Consider the following 25,000-nt stretch of genomic DNA (forward strand, 5'->3'; position numbering starts at 1 on the left):
TAAAAGAGCAACCCGACACATAGGAGAGATGGCCGATACATGGGAGGGACAGCCGACACAAAGGAGAGATGCCCAACACCTAAAAGAGACGCCCAACACCTAGGAGAGACACCTGACACCTGGGAGAGAAGCCCAATACCTAGGAGAGCAACCTGACACATAGGAGAGATGCCTGACACCTAGGAGAGACAGCTGACACCTGGGAGAGACAGCTGACACCTGGGAGAGATGGCCACCAACTAGGGGAGATGCCTGACACCTAGGAGACGCCTGACACCTAGGAAAGACACCCGGCACCTCGGACAGATGTCTGACACCTAGGAGAGAAGGCTGATACCTAGGAGAGATGCCAAAGGTGGACGGTTTTAGGGACTGGTTTCCAGGTGCCCTTTTTTTTGCCACCAAACCTGGGTTGGTTCCGCTGACAATTGGCAAGTTTGCAGACACTTTTTTTTTGTGTTTTTTGGTGACTCATGAGAAACGTAAAGTTTAAATGTGTCTGCTACATAATGACATACAAACTAATCTGTGGCTTTCAGAAACAAACAATGCCAACATTTTTTCTGGCGACTGGGTCGGTGAACCAACACCGTCCTGACAGTCGGTCCTTCGCTCCTTCCGTCTGCGTCGATGTTTGAGTTATATAAAATGTTTGTCGTTTTGGATCCAAACTTTTCAAATGTTCATTCATTCAGAGATGATTTGTTACAGACATGAAAATTCAAACATTTACAAGCTGGTGATTTTACATCCCGAGTGCCATGAAGAGATTCCTGTTATATACACATGAAGACACGTGGCCACGCCCCCTCCCGTCACCTGAAAAACCACATCGGCGGAGCTGGACATTTGTCCGACCATCATCATGATCCAGCTCCACCAAACCTAAAACTAAAAACAGACAAAATGAGACAAACACGAGCCGGTGACTCCAGCCCCGAAACAAAAACAAAACAAAACATAAAAAACAACAAAAACTACCCTGAACCAAAATAAAGTTAAAATGATCCAGTTTGTCTCAGACCGATCCGGTCTGTCGAGTCTTTGGGGGACTCAGCGCCCCTGAGTGTCGGAGCAGAGGTAGTGCCACACGCTTCACAAAGATGGGAGGAGCTGAATGTCGATGACGCGTTCGTTTGAACACACCTGGGAGCACCAGGTGGGCGGAGTTTACCACAACAGATCCTCAGTTAATCTCTTGAGCTTTTCTTTACCTCGTGAGGTGATTTTATTAACGGTAACATGTAGTTCAGCTAATCTGTGGAGTCCGTATCATCTAAAGGATCATCTCCATGTGAAGTTATAGTTATAGTCGAGTAAGACTCGACTTAATCCTGATTTAGAGATAATTGAACTAAAGACTCAAACTTGTATTACCTAAATTATTGTGAGAAATTTAAAAAAAAAAAAGAAAAATCTTTTTCAGAGTTAAGAGAAAGGGATATCTACAGATCAATCACATCACATGACCTTCATCACCCCGTCAGAACGAGGACTTTGAGGATTCAGTATGGAAGCCCAGAACGGCCGTACTTTCAGTTATTTTTTTACGTCATAAAAAGGAGCTTGGTTACCTTGAGATGACAAGTTAATTATCTCAATTTTTCTAGAAAGCAAGCTTTGTTATCTCAGAACCACGAGTTTGTTATTTTCTCATTTCATTATTTTGAGAAAACAAGTGTGAGTTTTTGTGATGTTGAGAGAGCAACCTTTGCTGAGTCAAAATCTGTCATTATCTTCTGAAAACAAGCTCTTTTCTGGAGACTACAAGTCAACTATTTTGTAATTTTAAGAAAGAAAATGTTATCTCAAGATTTCAGTTTATTACCTTTTTAAAGCATGCCCTTTTATATCGAGATAACAAGTTCATGATTTTAAGAAAGCAAATTCTGAAACCCTAACATAACCAATTTATTATTTCTCTTATTCATTTAGTTATTTAATTATTTTGAGAAAACAAGCTTTTGTTATCTCGTGATTTCCTCTTCTCAGAAAATGAAATTTGTGGAGAAATCTACCTTTTGTTTTCTGGAGAACGGACATAAATCAGCTCAGTATCAGGAGATATCAATAAAAATATTGATAACCCCGGGTGGATCTGTCCTTGTGGAGAAGATTTCTGAGCTTTTCAGATTCAGTAAAAGTCAGAAATGATTTGTGGAGTTCCCGCTGACTCTGAATAAATAAAGAGAGACTGATGGTGGTAAACTCGCTGCATTCACGGCACCGGGATCTTTAGAGCTACATTACATAGTTCAAACCTGTCCGTGATTGATCGGTTGATCGACCGATCGACTGATTGATTGGTTGATGAGTCACATCTGTCTGTTTTTGGCTTGTTTTCAAATTGCTGACCTCCCGCTGTTGCATGCAGAGCAGAAACATCGCCGATGGTCTCGGAGAGGCGGCGCAGCCCGGAGGAGGTTCGGGAGCCTCACTGCTGGGCCAACAGGGCGTTTCGGTTGGCCTTCATCTTCTCCAGACGTTTGGAGAGGTGGCTGTTACTGACCTCCAGCTCGTCGATCCGGTCTAGAGCTGAGCGCAGCTGCAGGACACCAAAACGCACCTTTAGATGGTTCCTCACGCACAAATGCAGCCGGAAATAAAAACGTGTTTGGGTTGATGAGAAAAAGACACAAAATTCAGACAAACACAACCAACAAAATGACAAACGGAAATTTCTGTGCCGCATTATAGATGATATACGTGCTCTGATTTTCATCACACAAAAAGGTTCACACACATTTTCCACGACTTTGACTTTGAGGGAAATTTGAAAAATGACATTCTCTGAATGGAAATCTTGTTTTGTTTTTTTGGCCCTTTCTGAGGATTTTTTAAACTTTGGGGTGTTTTTCTCTTTGTTTTCTTTTTTTTTTTTAAATAAAACTTTTTAAAAACATTTTTAAAGAAAAAGATTTGGTGATTTAATTTTTTGGGGGAACTTTTTAAAGAAAAAAAAAGGCAATTTTCAAAGAGAAAATTTAGTTTTTTTGTTTAAACATTTTTGTCTTTGAAAATTTCTGGCAAGTTTGTTTTGTTTGTTCATGTTTTGATTTTTAAAGGAAACACTTACGGTGAATTTCAAAGAGAAATATTGCCTTTTTTAATTACAATTTTTTTGGTGATTTTTAAAGAAAACATACCTTCGAGGTTTGTAAAACCAAATTCCATGACTTTTCCAAAATGTTCAAGGTATAATTAGTTCTCACAAAGGTTTTCAGGGCTAAAATTGCTATTTGTAAATTCCATGACTTTTCCAGGTTTTTCATGACTGTATGAACTCTGTATTCATCCACAAGTCACAATGATTTGAGGGTTTTTAGTTGATTATTTGAAAGGTTTTTCTGTGACATGTTTACTGGAAACACCTTCAAAAACAGAGATAATAAAAGTATGTTAAATACAAATAAGGAATACCAAAAAATTGAAAAATAAAGTACCTAAAAAGAAAAAAATGAAATTGAAAATAAAAAATAATAAAATACACAAATGTATAAACAGTCAAATAAAAGGTTATGTTGGCCTCACTTCTCTCTGAAGTTTCCTCTTCTCAACTTTCAACTCGTCTTCAATCTTCTCTGCATTTTCAGACGCCGACCTGTATCGAGTCACCTGACCTTCCAGACGGATCACCTGAGCGAGATAAAAAAAGAGCAATAAGTAGATTTAATGTTTTGAATAAAAAGTGTCTTCATACGCCGACGATCCTGTTTTCTCTGAAGACAAAAGATTCAATGTGTCGACACTCACATTTTGTTCCAGCGTGGTGACTTCCTGTTCAGACTTCACCAGTTTGAACTTGAGATCACTGATTTGTCTGTTGGCATCTCCTAAAGAAAATAAATTGACAGCAAAATAAAGACAGAGGAGTTTTAGATGCTGCAGCTGCTCTGAGATTAACATCGTTCCAGATATTACCAACGCTGACTTCTATGTTTTCATTCAGTTAAAAAGGTCAAAGGATGAAAAAATAAGGTGAGAAAGAAAGAGTATGTTCAACAAGTTAAAGTCGAGGAAGACGGCAAAGTCATCAGCAAAGATGAAGAGAAAAAAGATGACAAAAAAGAGGTAATAAGGGGAAAAGCAGACGAAAGGGAAAAAGTTTGGGATGAAGACAAAGAAGACGAAAGCACGGAGGACAACAATGACAAAGAAAAAGACGACGATACTAGAAAAAAGATTAGCCTGCAGATTAAGCCGATAAAGTTCAAAACGGATACAAAGAAGATTAAAGTAAAGAAAAAAAGAAAACAAACGTACAAAGACTAAGAAATGACACCAGAAAGAAAAGACGAAGACGCAAAGAAGACAATGATAAAGGTCAGGATGAAGCCGGAGAGGGCAAAGGAAACGACACAGAAGATAACAAGGACGAAGAGAAAGATATGATGACAAAGAAAAGTTATCAACAAAGACAGAAGAGATGAAGGAAAAGACACGAAAAAAAACAGACAAAGCGAATGAGACAACAACGAATGACAGATGAAGAGGATGAAAAGACGAAGATGAACGATGAACTACGATGACCGCCTCACGGTTGTACGCCTCTTGAGTTACAGCCAAAAACATGCCTAGTCAGGTCACATTGACCTTTGACCACCAAAGTGTGATTAGTTTAGTCTTCAACCAAATCTGATGAAATTCTTTAGATACAGTTTCATGTTCATAAGAACGAAACAGGTGAGATCAGAGTGACCTTTGACCCCTAAAACCAAATGAGTTATAGCTAAAGTTAGTTTTTGTTTGGTCAGAGGGAAATTTGAGGAGATTCCCTCCAGGAGGGATATTAAAACCTTGGAACACATTAAAATGTATTAAAAAATTTAATTAATCAACTATTAAATAAAATAAAATAAAACTGAATAAAAGTTAATCAAAAATCAAGGTTCAGTTGAAAGCTGAAATAAAAAGTCAGGTCCTGAGTTGGCGGGCGTTTGTCCCAAATTTGATGAAATTCCTTTAAGGTGTTCTTGAGAAATTACGATCACACGAATGAGACGGACAAGGTCACAGTGACCGCTGACCACCGAAACTGAACAAAACACATAATTCTTGAGTTATGGCCCAAATTAGTTTTTGTTAGGTTAGATTGACCTTTAAGCACCAAAATCAATCGTGGATGTTTGTGCCAAATTTGCAGAAGTTGTGAAGTTCCCTGCAGGTGTTCTTGAGATACGGCGTTCACAAGACTGGGATGTAAGTACGTACAGACAAGCTGAAAACATGATGCTTTTCCAGTCTGGAGGCAGAAAAAGAAAATCAACGACGACCAAGAAGAACACCGCGATGAAGACGAGGAGACGATAAAAAAAGACAAAGAGGGAAATTAGGATGAAGACAACTACGACAGACACAGACATAGAAGAAGAGCACTCACTTTGTAGTTCCAGAAGATGAGTGTCCATCCCGTTCTCCAGACCGCCCCCCTCTGGATCCTGGACTCCGTCTGTCCCATCCCTCTGTCTCTGGTCCAGCTGAGACTGCAACAGCCTCACCTGCACACGCAAGTGATGGTTCACAAATGACCCTGACCGCAGAATATGGTTAAATAAATCAACATTTACATGTGTCGAACAGACTCAGACATCACCTGATCCTGTAAACTCTCTCGCTCTTCAAACAGTTTCTTCAGCCGGAGCTCTGAAACACGACAGCCAATAATTACTTTTTATTATCTGAAAATCACAACAGGTCACAACGTTCAGCTGAAGACGGGTGCAGGCCTTCATCAGCTCAGTAAAACAATGAGGCACTTCTGAAAAGCTCACTTTTTTGTTCAAGTATCTTTTTAAGTTCATCATTTTTCATTAGATGTGTAACTTTTTAGGTGTGTCCACATCTTTTTAAGTGTGTTAATTTCATTTAATGTGCAACTTTTCATGAAGTACGTAACTTTTGTTAAGCGCACATCTTTTTACGTGAAGTACATCACTTTTTAAGTGCATAACTTTTCCTGAAACATGAACTTTTCTTTACGTGTCTAACTTTTTATGGACGATGTAACTTTCTGCTGAGTATGAAACTTTTCCTGAAATAATTGACTTTTTGTAAATTATACAGCTTTTTGTTCAGTAACTTTTCGGTAAATGCATAACTTTTCGTTTAGTAACTTTTCATAAAGTGCTTAACTTTTCTCTTTGGTGAGCACGCAACTTTTTCTTAAGTGCATAACATTTCAAAAGCTGAACTTTTCATAAAGTACTTAATTTTTCTCTAAGTAACTTTTCATGAACTAAACATCTTTTCCTGAAGTACATGACTTTTCGTGTAGTACATAACATTTTACTGAGAATGTAACTTTTCCTTAAGTGCTTAACTTTTCTTTAAGTGTGTAACTTTTTGTTAAGTAACGTTTCATCAACTTTTGTATACTATGTTAACTATGTAACTTGTAACTTTTTGTTAGGTACGTAAGTTTTCATTAACTATTTGTGAAGCCTGAGCTTTCTGCTGCAAAAACTATGAATTCTCCAGATATTATGGCACTTATTGGACATTGATGGATTGGTTAGACTTTGACCAAAAATGATTGATTGGACATTTTCCCCAAATAATTATTGGTTGAATTATGAACATTAACTGTTTCCCATAATCACAATAAATGATTGAAGTGGAGACTTAGAAATTAAAATTAAAACAGAAAATTAAAAAAAAAATATTCACCAAAGAAATACACAAAATTATTCTTAAATGAGGTGATGAACACAGTTTCTTACCCCTGTTTAGTGTTGTGATTTTCCTGGAGAAAAAATCTCAAGGAAGTGGACACACTGATAAATGTAAAGTAAAAAAAACTCAATAAAATACTGTAATAAACTACACAGAAAATGAAATATAACCTGCAAAAAAATCCTGAAATTATAGTGAAATAATTTAAATGTTATATGTTCACTCAGTGCACATTTGAAATAATTCTAAACATGTTACCCTTGTAGATCAGTCTATATGTATAAAAATTGTTAATAATTTTGTTCTGCATTTCTAACCAATAATCGTAGCAGTGGATGTTTTCAACCCATCGGGGGAAGTCGGCTCCAGTCACAGCAGGAATCAAAAACCTGCTCCGACAAACCACACGAAGGTGAGATTTATCATTTATTGGGAGAATTTTTTTTTTTGATTCAATATTTTTGGTTTCATGAAAGAAAAGATATCAAGACAGAGGCCTAACTGCAACCAAAACAGACAACTTATAGGTTGCCTGCAGCCAACTTGGAAAACAGCATTGAAAAAAATCCAAATGAGTCATTTTGTCAACTTAAATTTCAAACAGCTTTATGAAAAAAAACATTGACGATGCAAATTCTGAAACATGAATGCTTTTACAGATTAGTGAGCAAATGTCTCCCCTTCTGCTCCTGAGATGTGACGCTGTGTAACGCCTTTGACCACCAACATAGAATCAGTGGACGTTTGTGCCAAATGTGGTGGAAAGCCCTCAAAGACCTCTTGAGATATCACATTCGTGAGAAGGAGACAAAGCAGATCACATGACCTTTGAAACCAAATTCTAATCAAGTAATGCTTGAGTTCAAGAAGTCGACTGGTCCAAATTTAGAGGACATTCTTGAGACATCTTGTTCACGGAAATGAGACAGACTTAAGGTCACAGTGACCTCTGACCACCCTGATCTAATCGGTTCATCATTGAGTCAAAATGGACATTTGTGCCACATTTGAAGGAAAGCGCTTAAGGCGTTGGTGTAGGTGAAAGGTTGTCTGTCTCTATGGGTCAGCTCTGCGATAGTCTGCCGACCGGTCCGTGGTGTACCCCGCCTCTCGCCAAATGACAGCTGGGATGGGCTCCAGCACCGCCGTGGCCCTTGCGAGGACAAGCCGTGACGGACAAGAACGGCGGACAGTGGACATGAATGAATGTTTATCAGTGAGCTTTGGAGGTTCTGGTGGATGGATTTTGTGACCTCTGCACAGAGCCATGCTCGCTGACTAACTCCGTTTTCAATACAAGTTAAACTATTCCTTTAATAAAGTTAAACTAAATTCACAGATCTTGACTAACTTCATCACTAAAATAACAGAACGGTACACGTGATGTAACACAGATCACATTTCAGTTCATTCTTGTTGATCTATGTAATCTTGCAGTCAGTTTTGGATTTCGAGTTGCCTAAACTGAATCCTTTCCTTTCGCTCAGGTGTTTCATTCTGCTTACCACCTGAGCGACTCTACCATCTTCAACGACATCTTCCGTTGCTGCTTGCTGCGTTGTTGAGTTGCTGGTTGCTGGTTGCTGCGTTGCTGGTTGCTGCATTGCTGGTTGCTGGGCTGCCTCCTGATAGACCTCCTCGCAGCTGTCTATGTCTCCCACTGACAGCTCCCCCTGATCCTCAGTACTGGATCCTGTCGACTCATCGATATGCTGATCCTCGATTCTTCCTTCCTGTAGGGTCATCAATGCCAGTTCAGGAACAGCCATCGTCTTGATTTCATCTGCAGTGATTTCTATGAGCCTTCTGACCTTTGACGCTTGATGCCTTTTTAGTCTTGTCTCAACTTCCTCAGCAGGAACAATGCAGCTTTGACTTCTACCAACAAACCCTCTTCGGTTGTTTGTTTTTGCGACGACTTCATCTTCAACAGAGCCAATTTGTTTGGGTTTCTTTTGATTGGCTGATGAGTCGACTACATCCTGATTTAACCCAGACTCCACCATGTTTGCAGCTTCAGTAATGTCGACAAAAACAAATTCATCAGACAAGTTGGTCAATGCTGGTTCTCTCTGACTTTGGTTTCCTTCCTTGATGTCAACAGAATTCACCCCAGGCAGTTCTTCTGGAGAAAATTCAGTGACTTCAACCTTAAATTTACATGTGTTAGAGGTTTTTTCTATTGCTTCTTGGTCATTACTCACTGGAGGTCCCTGAACATACTCACAAACTTTCCTTGACTCCACAGGGACACCATGAGTTTGAGAATGTACCTCCAGAGATGAGGCTGCGCCTTCTGTAATTGTCAAATGTCTGGCAGCACTCCGGTCCACACGTTCAGGATCTTCGGTTCCTTTACGTCGTCCTGGTCGGCCCTTCAAAGGTATTTCATGCTCATCAGTGATTTTGGTCCTCATCATTTGGCCTGTTGATATTTGGTCAGTCTTATCAAGCTGATCCAATGCATTTTCTGCTGTCTTCTTTAACATCTCCTCCAAATCTGAAATCCACCAATTGAGAGATTCTGGGACATTTTCTGTTGAAAAACCCTGATTTTCAACAAACCCTCTCAGCATGCTTTGAATCTTCCTTTCCAAACAACTCCAGTCCTTCAACATCTCTATTAGGCCAAACGGAGTAGACGACTTTGGTGTTTTTCTTTGGTTGTTATACTCGGGATGTTCAGACGAATTGTCTTGAGTCTTTCCTTGAATCTGAAAGGATTCTCTAACCGGATCCTCTCCATATATCCTCCAGTTCTGAAGTTTCTCAGGTGTACCTGACTTTTCCTCATTGACTGCCTCCTTTGCTGGTAGAAATGGATCAAGTTCAGATGTTTTCAGTTTGGTTTTAGAGTTTGGACCCTCAGATACACCAGGGCAACTTAAATCACCCTCATTCTGTAAGTCTTCATTTGGAGAACTTCCCAAATTCTCTGAAACTGTCTGTTGCTGGTGTATGAGACTTTGAGGGGTCTGACCCTTCGATGCAACCATCTCATTTTCCACCAAATCTGTAACAGCATTTGTATCTTCATCCCCGAAACTTCGTCCATCACACCTGTTGACATCTATCTCAGCCAACTTGTCAGCAAATTCATTTTCTTGCAAACTGTCTGCTGGTGTCGGAGTACAGAACTCATTTATTCTATAACCTTTAGCCTCCAAAGCTGGGAAATCAGACACTACTTCCCTTTCTGAACAGCTGACATCCCTAAATGAGTTTCCATCTTTCTCTTGATTTCGGAAAATACGATCAGCAGCAGACAAAGACTTTTGAGCAACATCCCCGTCAGAAGACGGAGTCTCAATTCCCATCAGAACGTGTTTTTGTTTCTCTTGATGGTTTAGTTTGCCGGCAGCGTTTGCGCTCGACACCATCGCCCTGTTGTCCAGGATGATGTCTCCTAAAGGTCGAGGTAGAACAAGTCTTGATTTGTGGACTTTTTCAGTTGAAGTTCTGTGAACAGGCGGAAGCAAATCCACATATTTCGCCTGACTTTTGGTTGGATGTGCTAACTCTTGACTTCTTCCCAGATTAGTTTGAATTTCGTGGATTTGGTCGTTAAAGGAGTGCTCCATTTCAGTACACTGGACATCCTTGTATGAAGCCAAAGGTGATTTCACTCCAGAGTCACCGTAATGTTTGGTTCTGCCTTTAAAGGCCTTTTCTTCCTCTCTGATCTGAAATGTTTTGCTTGGATTCTTCTTACTTCCTTTGTTTCTTGGTAGTTTCCTTGAGCCATTGTTCCTGGCCTGGTCAAACTGCTTCACTTGCTTTAAAGCATCTGGTTTGGTTCGGTCGCCACTGGAAATGGTGTTAAGTGGCTGGGAGCATTTATAAATCTGACTGTAGTTGTCCAAGATGTCCTCTTGTGGGAGTTTGCTGCCCTCTGCTGGATGCCGTTCTCGACCTTTTCCTGTAAGACCACGAAGAAAACACTGAAGGACCAAGCAGTTGATTATTAAAGACGGAAAAGGAGAATTTCAAAGTAAAGATGTTGGGAATCAGCTCAAACCGATTCGACGACAGATGAATCAAGGTCTTGATCACAGAAGAATTCCTGTTTTACTCTTCAGGACAATGCTGACGTGTTATTGAAGGTTGAATTTAAAAAAAAATCCAACCTAAACAAGACATTTAGTTGATTGATGTCATGAAATATTTCATCAAGTAACAAACAAAAAGTATGATACGACATGCATTTGTCAAGAGGAAAGTTCAAACATGCAAACATTGACATCATGCATTTTATTTCAAATGTGACACACATTTGTAAAATGTCTTTAAAAAATTGTTCTTATTGGTTTTAATTATTTTTTTGTTAACAGAAGGAGTTCATGCAATTTAAGAATTTTAACAAATGAGACGTCTGAGCTGGTATGCTTATTTTCGAATCTGTTTAAAGTAATCATCTCAATTAAAATGTCAAAATCGTAATCCTTAAAAAGACAAATCTAAATTATTAAGTAATAATCTTAAATGAAAGTCCAGATCTAATTTTAAAAGTAATAATTTTGAATTAAAAAATGAAAAATCTTGAATTAAAAAGTTTTTAGTAAAGAATTAAAAAGCTTAAAATTAAAAAGTCAACCGTAAATTCTAAAGTAATAATATTCAATTAAAATCAAAATCTAAATTTAAAAACAGTAATTAAGAATTAAAAGGTTATTATCTAAAGTTAAAGTCCAAATGTGAACTAAAAAGGTGTAATTTAAAATTTAAATTAAACTTTTCTGAATTAATAAGTAAGACTTACATTGAAAAAAAATCTAAAATTAAATATGGGTTAAATTATGCAAGTTTGGTTAAAGGAGTAATCATTTTGACAGAGAAAGTGAATGAAATCATCAATTTTAAAAGATAAATTTAAGTAAAAAAACATCATTGTCAAATAAAAAATCACAGGTGTTAGTTAAAGTCATAATTCTGACATCTGATGAGTGTTTTTTTTTTTAATTCAAGTGATGTTATTTTCCCGTTTTAGTGTTTTTGTTCTGTCACATTAAAAATGATCAATAATCATGTCTTGAGGTGTTTAATTGGCTCTCACCGAGCACGCTCTCTCTGCCTCCAGGCGACGGCTCCTCAGCCAATCGGGACGCAGCCTCCGCGCTGACATCATCCTCAGCCTCGTCGGGGCCCGTCTCCCCGTTGGCGGGGACCTCAGGAGAGACAACCACTCCGTGTTTCTGTCAAGGACAAAATCATCGCTCAATAACCTCCACTGTTTGGTGACATCACACGGGCATCTGCGGTGACATCACAGACGCCGTTTACTGAATACCTTCAGTAAATCTCGCAGTCGCACCACGTCATCTCGCAGCCGGTCGCGCTCGATACGAACGATCTCGGAAATTTCCCGCTGCCTCTCTAATGCCTGAAGGAGGCGGCGAGGAGGAGGAGGCGAGAGGAGAGAGGAGTGAAGAAGGAGTCAGTGAGGGTAAAGAAAGAGAGGAAACATGTGATGAACTAAACAGAGTTAAACAGACTGAAGTTCAGGTTTAGTTTCAGAAGCTGAACTCAAGTTCATCCAAAACAAAACACTGAGGTTTGAAACAAACAAAAACCAGAAGAATAAAAACTAAATTTAAAAAATAAATAAATAAAAACAAAATAAATAAACCAGAAGAATAAAAGTTAAACAAAATAAATAAATAAAAGTAAAAAAATAATAATAATAAAATAAAAATAAAAACAAACAAAACAAACAAACAGAAGAATAAAGAGAAAATAACAATAATGATAATAATAGAGAAAAGATCGGAGTGTCAGCTGAACAGCAGAAATTAAAAATGAACTTTAACGGTGTGTCTGCTGTCGTACCGCCATCTTCTTCTCCTTCCACTGCAGCACCTCCTGCAGGTCAGACACCTCCTGACAGTAACTGCTGCTCTTCAGACGGAGCTCTGACACCTCCTGAAGGAGGAGCAGGAGGAGGAGAGAGGACGAAAAAGAGGAACAGGAGGAGGAGAGAGGAAGAAAAAGAGGAGCAGGAGGAGGAGGAGGAGCAGGAGGTACAGAGTGTTAGTAGGACCTGCATTCACGGCTCAGCTGTGTTTCTGCATATTTTGGGTGAACTGAACCTTTAACTGAAAGAAGAGAAACATGAAAAGTAAAATTCTTCGTGATTTCATCCAGATCATTCATACGGAACATTTGTGCCGTATTTAAAGAAATAACACGTTCACGAGGATGGGGCGAACCAGGTCACAGTGACCTTTGACCGCCAAATTTTTGATCAGTTAATAGTTTAGTCAAAGTGAAAGTTTGTGCAAAATTATTTTAAAAAACGTAGGTACAAATGTAGGTCTTGAGACATTGTGTTATAGACAGTGAGACCGATGGAATCACAAAAAGTGGATGTTTGTGCAAAAATTTAAAAAAAAAAAAAAAAATCTGATATGTTGTGTTCGGGACAATGAGACCGACACAGTGACCTTGACCTTTGACCACAAAGCTCTCAAAAGCTCGCCAAATTTAGTGAGATTCCCTCAAGGTGTTGTTGAGATATTTTTCTCATGAGAACCAAGCAGACAAAGTCACAGTGACCTATGACCACCAAAATCTGACCACTTAATTGCCGTGTCAAGGTGGATGTTTGTGCCAAATCAAAAAAGGGTTTAAAAAAAAAAAAAAAAAAAAAATCCCATAAGTAGGTCTGTATTAAAGGAAGTGAAACTGATGAGATCACAGTGACCTTGAACTTTGACAGTTAACCACCAAAATCTAATCAAGTATTGCTTGAGTCCAAGTGGATGTTTGTGCTAAATTTTAAGAAATTCCTTCGAGGTGTTCTTTAGGTATTGTGCTTACAATAACCAAGCAGACAAGGTCACAGTGACCTATGACCACCAAAATCTGATCACATAATCATTGAGTCAGAGTGATCGTTTGTGCCAAATAAAAGGAAAAAGTTACTTCAGACAGTCTTGAGATATTGTGTTTGTGAGAATGACAGATGGCGTCACAGCGTACTTGACCTTTGACCACCAAAATCTAATTGAGTAATGCTTGAGATCTAGTGGATGTTTGTGCCCGATTTTTTAGCATTTCCTCAAGAAGATCTTGAGATATTGTGTTAACAAAAATGAGACAGATGAGGTCACAGTGACCTTTGACCTGCAGACTCTGCTCAGTTAAAGGTTGAGTCAGAGTGGATGTTTGTGCCACAGAGCGGTGTGTGTGTGTGTGTGTGTGTGTGTGTGTGTGTGTGTGTGTGTGTGTGTGTGTTTCCTGGTGGACTGACCGTCAGCAGCTCTTCGGTCTGTCTCAGAGTTTGTTCCATCTCTTTGAACTGGAACTGAAGGACGTGGTGAGCCTGACGCTCACGCTCCAGCTCCTGCACACACACACACACACACAAACACACACAAACACACACAAACACAAACACACACACACACACACAAACACACACAAACGCACACACACAAACACATAAACACACACACAAACACAAACACACACAAACGCACACACACAAACACACACAAACGCACACAAACATACACACAAACACACACACAAACCACACACACAAACGCACACAAACACACACACACACACACACACACACACACAACACAAACACAGAAAAATTATCACTTAACACTCTCATAAGAGCTTTCTGTGAAATGTGTGGATGGACTCTGGTTTTAGGGTCCTGGTCTTGGACCTTGGTCCGGTCGTCACAGTGCCTCCTGGACTCCCACAGCAGCTCCTCCATGTGGCTCAGCTCCTCCTTCAGAGTCTCCACCTGATACATCAGAGTAGACTTCTCGTTGTGCAGCTGAGCGTTAGAAACCATCGCTTTACGGTACTTTTCCTCTGACTCCGCCAGAGAGTCCTGGACACAACAAGATCACTAATTATTATTATTATTTTAATTATCATCATTTATTCTATTTTATTATTATTATTATTATCATTATTATTGTTATTATCATCTCACTGCCAGTGAGTCCTGAAAACAGTAATATCTGCATGATTATGATATCTATTATTATTATTATTATTACTTATTATAATTATAATAGTAATCATTATTTATGTATTATCATCATTATTATTATTATTAAAGCATGGCAGTCATTAACACAGCAATATCCGCACCGCTTTTATTTTTCTTTTATTTTACTGCCAAAGAGCCCCAACCACAGTAACGTAATTACTATTTTTGTTTGTATTATTGTTGTTATTTTTTATTATTATTATTATACTGCCAGAGAGTCCTTTGTTATTTCTTTTCCTATTATTACAATTATTTTGAATTTTTGAATTTTACTATTTATTATTTATTTAACTGCCAGAGAATCTTTAACGCACTTTTTACTTTAGCTATTTTTATTCATATCATCATTTTTATGATAGTTTTTATTCATGTTTTTATTTATTTATGTATTCATTTATATTTCATGTAATAATCATGAAAACATTCCAATTATCATCATCATTCTATGTAAAAAATGTAAAAGTTGAAATGCCTTTTTGTCTCCGAATTAAGTTCAGAAAATTTCAAATTAAAAACTTTTTGTACCTTCATGTCTCTGATTGACGCCTCCGTCTCCACCGAGAACGACGTGTCACAGCTTCCTCTGCGGGACGAAGCCCCGCCCAGAGACGCCAGCGTGGCGGCGGACAGCGTAGAGGCCGTCCTCGAGCCCTGAGGAGGAGGAGGAGGAGGAGGAGGAGGAGGAGGAGGAGAGAGGAGGAGGGAGGAGGAGGAGGAGAGAGGAGGAGGAGGAGGAGGAGAGAGAGGAGAGAAGAAGAGAGGAGGAGGAGGAGGAGAGAAGAGAGAAGAGAGAGGGAGAGATCTGAGAGAGGAGGAAGAGAGGAGGAGAGAGAGAGGAGGAGAGAGGAGGAGGAGAGAAGAGGAAGAGGAGGAGGAGGAGAGAGAGGAGGAGGAGGAGGAGGAGGAGGAGAAAGAGGAAGAGGAGGAGAGGAGGAGAGAGGAGAGGAGGAGGAGGAGAGAGAGGAAGAGAAGAGAGAGGAGGAGGAGGAGGAGAGAAGAGAGAAGAGAGAGGAGAGAAGAGAGACAGGAGGGGAGAGAGGAGGAGGAGAGAGGAGGAGGAGAGAAGAGGAAGAGGAGGTCCGAGGAGGAGGACTGAGAGGAGGAGGAGGAGGAGGAGGAGGAGAGAAGAGGAATAGGCTTCTTTCGCTCCTGAGGAGAGGAGGAGGCGAGAGAGGAGTAGGAGGAGAGAGCTTCTTCTTTCTGGAGTTGTCGAGAGAGGAGGCGCGAGGAGCTCTCTGCTCTCTTTCTTCTTCGCTTCTTCTCAGGCAAGAGCTCTCTCAACGAATGAGAGGAGAGCTTCTTCTGCTCTCTTCGAGGAGAGAGGAGGAGAGAAGGAGGAGGATGAGAAGAGGAAGTGAGGAGGAGCTTCTTTCGTCGCTTCGCGAGGAGGAGGAGGAGCCTCCTCTTCTTGCTTCTTCTTTCTGTGAGGAGGAGGAGAGAGGAGAGGAGTTGAGGAGCTCTGCCTCTTCTCTGCAAAGTCTCGTTCTTCTGCGAGAGAAGAGAGAGAGGAGGAGAAGGAGGAGAGAGAGGAGAGGAGGGGGAGGAGGAGGGGGAGAGAGGGGCCTCTCTCGTTGCGGGGGAGGGAGAGGAGAGAAGACTCTCTGACTCGCTGGGAAGGGGGCGGAGAGGAGGGGGAAGAGGCGACTCTTAATTCTCGTCTCTGCTCGTCCTGAAGGAGAGAGGAGAGGTCGAGTGAGGCCCTCTTCTATCTCTTTCTTCGGGAGTCGCGAGTCTTCTCTCCCCACACCGGAGAGCTCGTCTCATTTCAACCCTGACTTCTTCTTCCATCAGTGAACTACAATAAGCTTCGCAGTGAAGGAAAACATGTTTGATAAATGTTTGAGTTTTTCTCTCGACATTGTCCAGAAAATCACTCTGTCAGGATTCTCCTCCACCTGAATACCAAACCCACCACTGTCAGCAACAAACACACACCACCTACACACATGATTCTACAACGACACACAGAGGAGGACCCGAGGAGGAGGAGAACCAGAGGAGAACCAGAGGACAGAGGGGAGCACACTCAGACAGACAGTGGGAGCTCACCACTGGGCTGGCACGAGCTGACTGTGGGCCCTGGAGGAGGCCCGAGAGCTGGAGCCAAAAAAAAAAACCACTGTAGTCTGAAGGCTGGGGGGGGGGGGGCAGAGGGAGGAGTCAGAGGAGGTGCAGAGGGAGGGGACGGATGGAAAAGAGGAAGTAAAAAACAGAGAGAACAGTTGTGGTTAGTTCAAATAACCAGAAAAGAAAAACAGTCGATCGCTGAGGCAAACTAAAGGGTCAGTACACAAACTGACAGTCTGAGTCCTAAACTTTATAAAACCTTCTAACAACACAAGCTCTGAATTGGAGAGCTGACAATCAGCCCGCCCAATCAGAGCTGCTGACACTACTGGCTGATCTACACTGACAATAGACAGGAAATGATGTCATGGACCCGACCCTGTAGCTGAGAGAGCGATGCGCTGAGGGCTGCAGAGAAGAAGAACACAACAAGACTTCAGAGCCAAGCCCCTAAAGACACAGCCCCTACAGAGACAGCCCCTATAGAGACAGCCCCACCCCACAGAACCAGCCCCTACAGAGACAGCCCAACAGAACCAGCCCCACACAGAGCCAGCCCCTACAGAGACAGCCCCACAGAACCATCCCCACACAGAACCAGACCCCCTACAGAGACAGCCCCACAGAAAGCCAGCCCCTATAGAGACAGCCCCACAGAACCAGCCCCTACAGAGACAGCCCCTATAGAGACAGCCCCACAGAGAACCAGCCCCGACAGAGACAGCCCCTATAGAGACAGCCCCACAGAACCAGCCCCCACAGAACCAGCCCCTATAGAGACAGCCACCATAGAGACAGCCCCCACAGAGACAGCCCCTATAGAGACAGCCCCACAGAACAGCCCCTACAGAGACAGCCCCTATAGAGACCAGCCCCACAGAACCAGCCCCTATAGAGACAGCCCCACAGAGAGACAGCCCCACTAGAGAGCCCACCAGCCCCTACAGAGACAGCCCCACAGAGACAGCCCCTATAGAGAAGCCCCACAGAACCAACCCCTACAGACACACAGCCCCCCACAGAGTCCACCCAGCCCTACCACCTACTAAGACAGCCCCACAGAGACAGCCCCACAGAGCCCCAGCCCAGAGAAGCCCACGACCCTATGACAGAGACAGCCCCACAGAACCAGCCCCTATAGAGACAGCCACCATAGAGACATCCCCTACAGAGACAGCCCCACAGAGCCAGCCCCGAACAGTCTAGAGACAGCCCCACAGACATCCCCAACAAGACAAGCCCTCGCTAAACCAGCCCCTACAGCCCTATAGACAGCCCAGAACCAGAGACCAGCCACCATAGAGACAGCCCCACAGAGCCCCAGCCCCTAGAGAGCCCCTACAGAGACGAGAAGCCCCCTACTCTAAGAGACAGCCCCACAGAACCAGCCCCACAGAGCAGCCCCTACAGAGACAGCCACCACAGAGCCAGCCCCCACAGAGACAGCCCCACAGAGACAGCCCCACAGAGCAGACACCAGAGACCCACCAGAACAGCCCCACAGAACCAGCCCCTATAGAGACAGCCCCACAGAACCAGCCCCTACAGAGATAGCCCCTACAGAGACAGCCCCACAGAGACAGCCCCTACAGAGATAAAGACAGCCCCACAGAACCAGCCCCATAGAGACCAGCCCCACAGAGCCCCCAAGAGCCAGCCCCTAACCAGAGACAGCCCCACAGAACCAGCCCCACAGAGCCAGCCCCTACAGAGACAGCCCCAGACCCATACAGAGACAGCCACCAGACAGCCCCACAGAACCAGCCCCACAGAACCAGCCCTATAGAGACAGAATAGCGGACCAGCCCTCCACAGAGACAGCCCCCACAGAGCCCACCCCACAGAGACAGCCCCCTACAGAGACAGCCCCTAAGAGACCAGCCCCAACAGAGACAGCCCCGACAGCGACAGCCCCACAGAAGCCCCAGCCCCCTATAGAGCCAGCCCCCCCCTACTCTAAGAGACAGCCCCACAGAGCCCAGCCCCATAGAGAACAGCCCCTACAGACCAGACAGCCCCACAGAACCAGCCCCACAGAGCCCAGCCCCTATAGATACGGCCCCACAGAGCCGGCCCCTACAGAGACGGCCCCACAGAACCAGCCCCTACAGAGCCCCACCCCACAAAGCTAGCCCCAGAGAAACGGTGGTGTGTTAGTGAGACTCACCCTGAGGCTGCCTCGACATAGCAGCCCCCACAGACATCCTCTCTTCATCGTCCGACATCTGCAAACACACAAAAACAGGTTAACACACACACACACACACACACACACACACACACACACACACACACACAAACACACACACACACTGAAAAACCAGGTCCACCAGACTGCTCAAGGACCATGACCTTAACTTGCCCCCCTGGTACCGGTCCTTTGGGGTAACTATCTTAAGTAAAAGACTAAAGTCCAACTTTAGAAGATGAAACTTAAGTGAGGAAGAGGACAGACAGACGAAGAAGACGAAGATGAAGCAGAAGAAGAGATACAGACCGAAGCGTGTCTCCGTGAGTGGCGAGAATACCGCTCACTGTCCTCCTGAAAGGGAAAGGCCACGAAGAAGAAGAAAACAGAACACACGAGTTAAAGAGCTGAAAATAAAGAGAAGAAGAGAACTCTACCTGACAGGACACCAACCCAGGGACCCCACACAATAATCAATCTGAGGAACCTGTCAGACATGCTCATGGGCGGCACTGCACACTATGGACTTAAAGAATAAAATGCAAAATAAACTTTAAAATGCATTACTAGGATATTAATACAATAACTAATATAATATAATGAATAAAAACAAGTTTCTTTTATCAAAAAAAACATAACCAAAAAAAAAAATGAAATTATGTACATATACCTATATATACCTATATTAAATGAATTAAAAATAGGCATAAAATAGAAATAAAAGAAATCAATATAAAAGTGCAAATTAAACATTACTTTTAATAATAACTAAAAATTAATTTAATAACTTAATGAATATAACCAATATATATTTAATTAAAAATAATTTAAAAGGAAATTATGTTAAAATTACTACAAAATAAACATAATAAAAAAACAATAAAATTGAAAATATATATATATAATATATATATATATAATATATATATATAATTTAACCAAATCAATAAATAGACTCAATTATGAAAGTGCCCAAAAAAATGTAATTAAATTTTTAAATTTTAATTAAAATTAATTAAAATATATTAAAAATAATCAGTACAATATTATTCGATATGAGATTTTTTTAAATAAAATGTGCAGCGTGTGGTGCAGCGTGCGTGCAGCGTGCGTGCAGCGTGCGTGCGGCGTGCGTGCGTTGTGGTGTGTGCGTGCAGCGTGCGTGCAGTGTGCTGCGTGCCGCATGCGTGCAGCATGTGTGCAGCATGCGTGCAGCAGTGTGCTGTGTGCGTGCAGCGTGTGTGTGATCTGAAGTGAGAGTCAGATTATCTGTCAGACAAGGATTAAACAGGCTGATAATCCTCGTGGGAGTCTGTCTGTCACCGCTGATAAACAACAACAAAACTGCTGATGAACAACACACAAACAGTAAACAAACTCACACACAGACACACACACATGCACGCACATACACACACGCACGAAAAACCTCCCAACTGTCCCAGTGAGCACACTGGATCTGGATCTGATCTGGATCTGGATCTGGATCAGAGAAATCAGTTTGAAGGTTTTCATGAGACCAGAACACTACAGCAGGAGGAAGAGGAGTCCTACCATCCACTGCTCAATGTGACCCACTTACTATCCAGACCATAATACTTCTGTGGCAGAAACAGAGGAGGAAGAGGAGGAGCAGGAGGAGAGGAAGAAAGGAAGAGGAAGAGGAAGAGGAGATAAGGCAGAGGAGGAGCAGGAGGAAGAAGAGTAAGAGGAGGAGCAGGAAGAGGGAGAGGAGAGGGAGGAGGGAGAAGGAGGAAGAGGTAAGAGGAGGAGCAAGAGGAGCAAGAGGAGGAAGAGGAGGAGCAGAGGAGGAGGAAGAGGAAGAAGAAGACAAAGTGTTAGAACAGATGAACAGAATGAAACTCGACATTTAAGGAGAAAAAACTGGAGGTGCGTTTGTTTTAACCGTCCCCTGTGAAAGGAATTAAAAACAAACGCAGCAGGGAGCAGGGCGGCGTGTGAGTGTTGAAAGTGGAGAGCAGAGGTCGGTCAGTTGTACCTTGTGGACTGTGAAACAGCTACAGGAGGCGGGAGGAGAACACAAGAGGGACAGACCGCAGGTTAGAGACACCAGGTGAGACAGGTGAGATAGTGCTGAGGACGGCTGAAAATACACTTTTCGGCAGTGAAACCTCCGCCTCTGTCACACGAACTTCACAGAAACAGAATTCAGCTTCTTCTCACATTTAGCGCAGCACTTTTCAAAACCTTTAAATATTCACAGCACTGAAATCATTCAGCTTTTCACTGACATTCACACGCAGCTGATCCACTTTGACATGACACAGATAGCTTTATACGTTAACTGTTGTGTTCAGCTTTTAAAGTCAGCATTGAAGTTTAGCATCAGCTTTTCAAGAAACCTTTACAATTCTTCACACATTTGGTATCATTTAACATTCAGCTGTTGACTGACATTCATACACATCTAAACCCAGCGCAGCATTTTAGTGTCAGCTTTTCAAAAAACATCTAAAATACTCCACATTTTTTATACTTTATGGTGTAATTCAACCTTTAAAGCTAGCACTGCAGTTTAGCATCAGCTTATCAAGAAAAACAAAATATTCCTTATTATTTTTAATATCATTTATTGGTGTTATTCCACTTTCAAAGCCCTCAACGCAGTCCCACGTCAGCTTTTCATAAACCTGAAAATATTCGACATCATTCACACCTTAATGGTATTACTTCAATGTTTAAATCAGCATTGCAGTCTAGCGTCAGCTTTTCAACATCCAGCATTCACACCCAAAAGTTCTTTAGAAGTTCATCCCTCGTTCAGTTTGACGTGTTTAAACGTCATGTCAAACATCAGAAACCTGACGGACAAGCTTCAGATCCTAAACTCTGAAATCAGTTTTGGATTTCAGCTTTTTGCTGCTCGACGTTTGACAGTGTTGACATGTTTAATGTTTTACAGCTGATAAATAGTAAGTTCAGTAAATCTGAACTGAATATTCTGCACAAACACATTGAAAACTTCTGAAATCCTCCCTGACTTCCACGTTCTTTTGTTTCAATCAGCTCATTCAAAAAGTTTGGATGTTTACAGCAGAATAAAACAAATTAATCTTCTCCTTTTTAAAAAGAGATCGTTTCGTTGATGTAACTTTTACATTTTTTTGGAAAGATGTACAGTGTTTTATTGACACATAACTATAAATAAATCTTTTTAAACTAGCTGCTGTTTTAAGGAGATTCTGATAAATAAAAAGACAGCTATTTCTATGTTTTGTTTTGTTTTTAATTTACACTGAATAAAAATAAATAACAAATGTTTAACAAATGTTAAACATTTGTTATTATTTTAACAAATGTTGAAAATAAATAAAATAAACATAAATATTATACATTTAAGAACATTAATATTAGTAGCACTATTTCATTAAGTAAAATAATTGAATCATATATTTTTTAATGTTGTTACTATTTTGGTTTTGTATCTCTGATATATTTTAGTAGACTATTACTAGCTATAACTAAAAAATTAATATAGTTTTTTTAGCTTAACTTTCACATTTAAAATACTTTTTTAACTTGATTTAAAAAAAAAAAAAACTTTTAATAAAATTAATTAAAGGTAAAAGAGATTTTAAATTACCATAGATGGAAAACTAAATTTCTTTTTAAAAAAAAAACACATTTTTGAAAATATATATTAAAAATGAATAATAATAAATAATAAAAAAAAAAAACAGCAGACATATAAATACAAACTGTCTTAAAAAAAAAAAAGGTTTAAAAACGAAACCCTTTCATACCGAGTTAACATACGCTAAAATGGTAAATAATTTGAACAAATACAATAACCACAGGTATAAAAAATTAAAAATACTTGTAAAAAGCACTGTAAAAAAGTATTGAGTTCCACAACAAAATGCAAAAATATAAAGACAGACACAATATTTTAAAAGTGAAAATGTAAAGAAATTTAGAAAATTTAGAAATTTAAAAAATAGTATACATGAAATACCAAAAAATGTTGGGAAAAAATAAAAAGATAAATAAAAAATAAAGTATAAATCCTTAAATAAAGTAAATATAACATACATAAATATATTTATTGTAACTATTTGTATATTAAACTGATACATTTTGTGTTTTTTATCTTTACTTTTATCTTGACTTTTTCTTTTGTTATCGTGGAGCTAAAATTAGCCCGCTGTGGTATTTAAAGTGTCGCTTTTTTTTGATAAAACAGTGAAAATATTCGACTCACCGCAGAGAAACACAGAGATCCAGAGCGCAGAGACTCAGCGTGAAGCTGCTGACTGATTAAAGCACATTCACACGCACTGTTACCTCACAGCCTGACCTTTGACCCCACTCTGACTCCACAAGACCTCCTCTGCATCATGTGACCCTCCACAGAAACCTATCAATACAGTTATCCCCAAAATACTCAGGAGACAGCCAGCTTCAGATCAGAGAGCGGCTCGCTGAGTCAGCTCAGCTGCACTTCAGCTTCACTTCAGCTGCACTTCAGCTTCACTTCAGCTTCACTTCAGCTGCACTTCAGCTTCACTTCAGCTTCACTTCAGCTTCACTTTCAGCTGCACTTCAGCTTCACTTCAGCTTCAGCTTCAGCTTCAGCTTCAGCTTCACTTCAGCTTACTTCAGCTTCACTTCAGCTTCACTTCAGCTTCACTTCAGCCTGTACTTCAGCTTCTCTTCTTCAACGCTTCACCTCACGGTTGGTTTTGTGGTCTGTACCTTCAGCTTCTTCAGCTGCAGCACTTCTTCACAACAGACTGCACTTCAGCTTTAGCTGCACTTTCAGCTTCATTCAGCTGCAACTTCAGCTTCACTTCAGCTTCACTTATGTAAACTGCTGTTTTTACCAATTCATTGCATATTTCAGCTTTTTCAAATGCACTTTAGCTTCACTTCAGCTTTTTCTGTACTTCAGCTGCACTTTGCTGCACTGTCTTAAGGCTCATTCAGCTTTTTAAGCTTCACTTTTGACTTCAGCACTTCAGCTTCACTTCAGTCTGTACTTATAGCTTCACTTTTTATCAGTGTACTATTTATTTTTTAACAATAATTCAAAAGCTGCACTTGGTCTGCACTTCAGCTTCACTTCAGCTGTATTCTGCTTCACTTCAGCTGCACTTCAGCTGCACTTCAAGCTTCACTTTTAAACTTAGCTGCATTTTTTTTCAACATGCTTCACTTCAGCTTACTTTTGCTTCACTTCAAATTCACTTAGCTGCACTTCTGCTTCACTTCAGCTGCACTTTTCCAGCTGCACTTCTGCACTTAAGCTTTCAGATTCAGCTTTTTCACTTCAACTTCACAAAAAAGGACTATTCAGCTGTACGTCAGCTTCACTTTTCACTTCACAGCTGCATTTTTGCTCACTTCAGCTGCAATGCATAACATTCAGATCAGCTGCACTTTTACTTCACTTTTTTTAAAGCTATGTCAGAGCTGCACTTTCAGCTTTCAGCTTTTTCACCTTATCAGCTCGCCACTTCAGCTGCACTTCATTTTTTCACATTTGCACACTTGTGTCTTTAAACTTTGCACTTTCAGCTTCAACTGCACTTCAGCTTCACTTCAGCTGCAAGCTTCACAAAAGCTGGACTTCAGCTTCACTTTTCATCAGCTGTAACTTTGCACTTCAGCTTCAATCAGTTAGCACTTTTCAGCGTACCTTCACTTCATCAGCTTCCCTTATGCACTTCAGCTGCACTTCAGCTTCACTTCAATGTCTTCTCTCAAATTTGATAACCTTATCGGGGGGTTTTGTTGAGGTCTTAACCTTAATTTTTTGTGATTTTTACTTTTCTAAAAAGTATTTAAACCTTTTTTTTTTGTATTTTTGAAAACCTTTTCTTAACAAGTAATGAAAAAAATTTCTAAAACTGTAGAACATTTTTAAAAATATCTGTTATAGTTTAGTTTTGTGAATTTCCTTTGTGTGTCTTAATCTCCTTTTTTTTCTTTCAAAGCATTTTAAACTCAGGTTTATTTCACAGGACTATTTATTTTCAAATAAAAGCGTCCTTGGTTTTACATTTGTACTGCTAAAACTCTTTTTTTTTTTTTAACAT

The 25,000-nt window shown here is 40.7% G+C and overlaps 1 protein-coding gene across 1 annotated transcript in view; it reads right to left on the bottom strand.

The window, feature by feature from the left end:
• Positions 1 to 25,000, bottom strand: part of LOC121963041 — a 30,650-nt gene that overhangs the window by 444 nt on the left and 5,206 nt on the right. Inside the window, 17 exon segments of the mRNA XM_042513413.1 lie at positions 1 to 2,545; positions 3,532 to 3,636; positions 3,754 to 3,833; positions 5,381 to 5,498; positions 5,594 to 5,643; positions 7,775 to 7,825; positions 8,108 to 10,591; positions 11,726 to 11,864; positions 11,960 to 12,052; positions 12,499 to 12,591; positions 13,922 to 14,014; positions 14,351 to 14,521; positions 15,212 to 15,337; positions 15,969 to 16,174; positions 16,293 to 16,355; positions 18,921 to 18,978; positions 23,164 to 23,215. The exon segment at positions 1 to 2,545 is cut by the window's left edge and continues 444 nt beyond it. Of these exon segments, the coding sequence (XP_042369347.1) occupies positions 2,435 to 2,545; positions 3,532 to 3,636; positions 3,754 to 3,833; positions 5,381 to 5,498; positions 5,594 to 5,643; positions 7,775 to 7,825; positions 8,108 to 10,591; positions 11,726 to 11,864; positions 11,960 to 12,052; positions 12,499 to 12,591; positions 13,922 to 14,014; positions 14,351 to 14,521; positions 15,212 to 15,337; positions 15,969 to 16,174; positions 16,293 to 16,355; positions 18,921 to 18,978; positions 23,164 to 23,215 (4,093 nt within the window). The 3' untranslated portion in view covers positions 1 to 2,434.

Source organism: Plectropomus leopardus, chromosome 24, assembly GCF_008729295.1.
Source record: "Plectropomus leopardus isolate mb chromosome 24, YSFRI_Pleo_2.0, whole genome shotgun sequence".
NCBI classification, from domain to species: Eukaryota; Metazoa; Chordata; class Actinopteri; order Perciformes; family Serranidae; genus Plectropomus; species Plectropomus leopardus.